At 48.8% G+C, this 4,955-nt stretch overlaps 1 protein-coding gene across 1 annotated transcript in view; it reads left to right on the top strand.

Moving 5' to 3' along the window:
- Nucleotides 1-3,642, top strand: part of BARHL2 (BarH like homeobox 2) — a 5,002-nt gene extending 1,360 nt beyond the window's left edge. The window contains exons 2-3 of the mRNA XM_007936037.2: nt 1,265-1,490; nt 3,330-3,642. Coding sequence (XP_007934228.1) covers nt 1,265-1,490; nt 3,330-3,642 — 539 coding nt within the window. The remainder of the gene's footprint in view (nt 1-1,264; nt 1,491-3,329) is intronic.
- Nucleotides 3,643-4,955: the final 1,313 nt, after the last annotated feature.

Raw genomic sequence — 4,955 nt, 5'->3', positions numbered from 1 at the left:
CCCACAGCTCTAGTAGCGCACTTGTCTCTTAGGGAGATTCAAAACAAAGCAAAAAGATTTTTTTTTTTTTTTAAATTGGAAGTAGTGTTTATGAAAGTAAAATGTTAGGGAATTGAATTTATCTATTTTTGTAAAATCAGAAGATGACTATTGAAATTGTCCTTCAATTCCCTTTCTCCATTTTGTCTTCAGACAATTTAATGATTTAATACGATGGTCTTTGCATGGCAAAAGGGTTTCCACATACCAGGAGAGTTATTTCTTTCTTTTACTGATAGATGTTTTATTACTTCTATTTTATTATAATCCTTGCTGTCTCTGGGAAAGAAGTGTGCTGTCTGGAAGGTAGGACAGTGGCTCCTCATTTTACTATTTTAACATTAGCATAATAGTGCCCAAAACAGATGTACAGTCAGGGCTGGCGATTTTTTTTGTGCACCATCCTCCCCAGTGGGTCAATTAGAGAGATTATTGTTCTTCCTGCAGGGAAGATCAAGGAGTACTGCAAAAACGGGTACAAACAGAGAGGGATTGACATATTGATTTCTCAGTATTTCAGTAAAAAAACCAAAGTTGACAAATAGAATCCGGAAATCTCCGTGCTGTCACCTGGATGGGTTCAGTGATTTTGAGCTCAACTCTGTGTCTGGGTGACATTTTTTTTCTGAAGCATTGAGAGACCTGATGCAGGTGGCTGCAGAGAGCTTGATTCCAGTATTTCTCAAGTGCATTTGAATAAAGAAAAAGAAATGGCTGTAACTTTAAGTAAACAGAATTTTAAAAAAGCATCTGTCCGTAAAAAAATAAATAAAAGAGAGAGAGAGAGAAAGGCAGCCAGTAGAAAGACCTTTGAAAAGTAACAAATGAGAAAAACAAAGTCATAATGAAAACAATAGAGGAATGGGATGGTGTCTCCCCTCTCCGCCCTGTCCCCCAACCAAGGAAACAATAATAAATGGACCCTTTATTGATTTTTTTTTCCAATGATGAAAAGATCAGACACCTTTTCTGGAATGCTTTTAGGAACTCTGCACAAGGCTCCACACTCTCAAGCCAGAAAATGACCCTCCTCCTCCATACTGGCTAAGGCCCAAGTGTGCATAGGGGGAGGTAGTGGGTTGTGCTGGTGGCAGTGGGAGAGTATCGTCCCCAGAGACCAGAGGCTGGTGTGGGAATGTGGGAGCATTCGGAAGTATTTGTCAGGGAGACACTATCCTTCCCCAATCTAGGCTTATTTGCGGCTCTGGCTGGATTTTTGTCATAGGAACAAAGGAGGAAGGAGATCGAGAGATTACAAGTAGTCGAGAGAGTCCCCCTGTGAGAGCCAAGAAGCCTCGAAAAGCCAGGACAGCTTTCTCTGACCATCAGCTCAATCAACTGGAACGTAGCTTTGAGCGGCAAAAATACCTGAGCGTGCAGGACCGCATGGACCTGGCTGCCGCCCTCAACCTCACTGATACCCAGGTCAAGACCTGGTACCAGAACCGCAGGTAAGGGAGGCTGTGTGCAAGAGTAGAGGTACCAATGTAGTCAGGTCATGACTACTCAGGACTCGGGGGCCAGAGTGGGTGCTTGGGTACTTTCAGGCTGGAGCAGGGGTTAGCCACACCTCAGAGGTGTGAGAAGCCACAGGGCAGCTAAAGTTTGGAGTTTATCTTTAACTCATGCGTTTTTTAAAGACTTCTAAGTGTCTTTACCAAGTGCTACTTTACCTCTTAACCTTCAGTCACTAAAACTCCCACCCGTCTCACCCCCAAATCAATTAAGCCACCCCTTCTCAAATTGAGACATCCATGCAGCTGACAGTCAGGCCCAAAGAGCCTGTGGGGTCCACCTTTGGGCCTGACTCAGGTTGGTTCCGAATGTCCATGACCAACAACAGCTCAGCTATCACATTCCCGGCAAGCTGCCCCACTAACGTTGGCTTAAATGTACTTGCCTTGGTGGCTGAGGCAACCAGAAGAGACAGGGTTAGAGAGTTAGTCGGATCAGCGTTGAGGCTGGAAGAGCCCAGCTGGGTAGTGTTAGGTCAGCAGCCACAGGCGGGAGAATTGGGCTGCTGACCAATATGTGGTCCAGGGTGGAGGTCTGTCCTCTGTGCTGGCACCCCCATCCCTTACTGCCCTAATAGGGAGAAAGGACCCTGAAAAGAGCCCGCCTGGAACTGATGCCTCTCTGGAAGGGAAATAGGAAAGGGAAATTTCAGGAGAGCTCGAGGGCCCTTCAACTGTAGAGCAAACCTGGAAAATCGGAGCCCGAGATTATGCTGTGTTTCAAGCCCGGTGCTCACCTCCCTTGTCTGGATTTTTTTCTCCCCCTCCTTTTCTCCCGTTGTGTTCTAATGTGTGGTTGGAAATGCCCATCCAGTTGTCATCTTTACCATAATTTTCTGTCTCATTACATATGGTTTCAGCCACCCTAATTCTGTCGGAAAACATTAGTGTCATTTGTAGCCAATTTAAAATGGGCGACATGTTTATTAATTTGGCTGGAGCTGCCGGGTATGGCCATCCCACCAGCCCTGCGTTCCTTCATAAGGCATTTGAGCAAAAGCTGCCTCATCTTGCCTCCTCTTCCTAGCAGGGTACGGTGGGGGAGGGAGGAGACCTGGAAAAGCTGATCACAGATTTTAATTGTTACTCTCTCCCTGAGGAGAAAATATCTTGAAATACATTTCCCCTCCTCCAATAGCCCTGAGGTACTGTCCCCTTGAGAGAGCCATCCCTCAAACGAATTCCGTTTTGAAACCTTGTCGGCCTCCTCACCCTAAGCCCCCCACCCACTGCAAGGTCTTGTCAAGATGATGAGAGAGATGTGTCTCTACAGCCCCGGGGACCAAGAGAAGCCAGGGTCCTAGGCCCAGGAGTCCCTGCATCCCTTTGTTTGCAGTTTCTTCTAGGGCCTGGGGGGAAAGGGGAGGAGCAGAGAGGGGATTGTTGGGGAGTGGGTGGCAGGAGGGAGGAGAATTAGAGGAAGGAGATGAGGGCCTGTGGAAAGGGGGGGGGGTCCCACTTGGCCTCCAGGAAAGTTTCAGGAAGCAGTCAAACTATCAGGGAGAAGACAGCAGGGCAGAGGGTCAGGAAAAGGCGAAAAAGCTTGTAAGATTTCATGTGTGAATGTCTCATGTTGAGGGTGTAATTTAAGGAATTGACTTGGGTTTAGGTGGTTGTGAGACTCTCACGTGTAGCGCATAGCTCCTTCCCCGAACTCTCAGAGTTCCTTGCCACCTGGGGGAGGAAGAGGCGGAAAAAGGAGGAAGAGGGGTAGGGGCTACTGCGCCTCCACAGTGCCCACAGCCTTGGGGTGCATGCGCACCCGCTTTCTTTCAGGACTAAGTGGAAGCGGCAGACCGCGGTGGGTCTGGAGCTGCTGGCTGAAGCGGGGAACTACTCGGCGCTTCAGAGGATGTTTCCCTCACCTTATTTCTACCACCCAAGCCTGCTGGGCAGCATGGACAGCACCACGGCGGCAGCAGCGGCCGCCGCCATGTATAGCAGCATGTACCGGACTCCTCCAGCGCCTCACCCCCAGCTGCAGCGGCCCCTCGTGCCCCGCGTGCTCATCCATGGCCTGGGGCCTGGGGGGCAGCCAACCCTCAATCCCTTATCCAACCCCATCCCAGGCACCCCGCATCCTCGGTGAAGCTCAAGCAGCAACACTGCAGCCCCTCCCCCGCCCCTCCCCGGACAGCTGTCCCCCTCTTCTCGCACCAGGCCGTGGAGCCTTCCTTGCAGCCGACCCGACCCGGAGAGGCTGAGGAGTAAGAGAGGAAGACACTCACTCACCATCGGGCGGGGCGGAGGTCCCCAAAGAGGAGACGGCTCTCTGCTCCCCACTCCCAGAGGTAGTGCTGGAAAGCTCCCCCATAGGGTGACTGGTGAAAATGCTGACCCCACACAAGGTGCGACCAGTAAGTGAAAACATCAACAGAAATGAAACCTCAAGTTCTTTTTAAACAAGACTTTAGGGAAAAGCAGGAGGGAGGGGGGAGGGCAGAAGGAGGGGAGAAAGAAGGGCACGGGGGAGGAAACCGATCAGACGGAGAGAATTGTAGATGGACCGACAGACAGCCTCAGACTCAAGTCAGAGGGCATCAACATGAATATTCCGTCTGCCCCAGAGAAAAGAGGAGGGTAACTGAGAACTTTGCACTGATTTCTCATGACCTTTTTTCTTTTGGAAAAGTGGCATGCTCCATAATATGAAAACAAATGTACATTTGAAAGACTGATAAGTGATATATCATATTTATTATATGTTGTCCAAAAAAAGAGTCACTTATATACGTTAGTAAAAACATGATTTTTCTTTCATGTCTTTTTGATTCAGTAAAATAAATGCTTAGACAAAAATATAGATTTTTTTGTGATTGAAAATTAAAAAAATAAAGTTTATCTTTTTTTAACAAGTGATGAAATCCAAAGGGGCTGATTTTACTGAAGCAGAATGTATGATAATGAAATGCATAACTTGCTTTAGGAAAAAAAAAAAAAATTCCTACTGAAACATTAGGAATTTATAAAACTTGTAAAGATGTTGGGTTGACTTGTATAAAAACAGCCGCGTTTTCCATGTTGGCCTCTGCCGAGCGGTTATTTGATATGAGCCCTTTCTTTTTAAGTAGATGGTTTCAGCCTGCATGGGAGAAAGTGAGTACTTTGTAGGCTGTTGGTACTGAGTAAGTGGGCGGCCGACTTCCCCTGCTGTCCCAGCTTGCCTGGCGTCCCCTACTAGGTCAGTATGGGGATCCCTCGGTCTGCTCTTCTCATTATCCTCGGGGTCCTCCTGGGGCAGCGAAGGTTCCGGTTGCTGGGCGGTGGAGACTCAGGCAGGGACTGGGCAGCGGGTGGACAAACGCTCATTGGGTCTCGCAGCTGTTCCCTCGCCCGCGGCTGGGCGCCCGCGCGGCTGGACAGCCTGCAAGCGGGAGGCTGCGATGCACACACTTAGGACGC

The sequence above is a fragment of the Orycteropus afer genome, unplaced genomic scaffold (genome assembly GCF_000298275.1).
Source record: "Orycteropus afer afer isolate SDZICR_OR568_19922 unplaced genomic scaffold, OryAfe1.0 scaffold00033, whole genome shotgun sequence".
NCBI classification, from domain to species: Eukaryota; Metazoa; Chordata; class Mammalia; order Tubulidentata; family Orycteropodidae; genus Orycteropus; species Orycteropus afer.
Note: the sequence above shows the minus strand (reverse complement) of the source record. Positions and strands in the feature narration are given on the sequence as shown.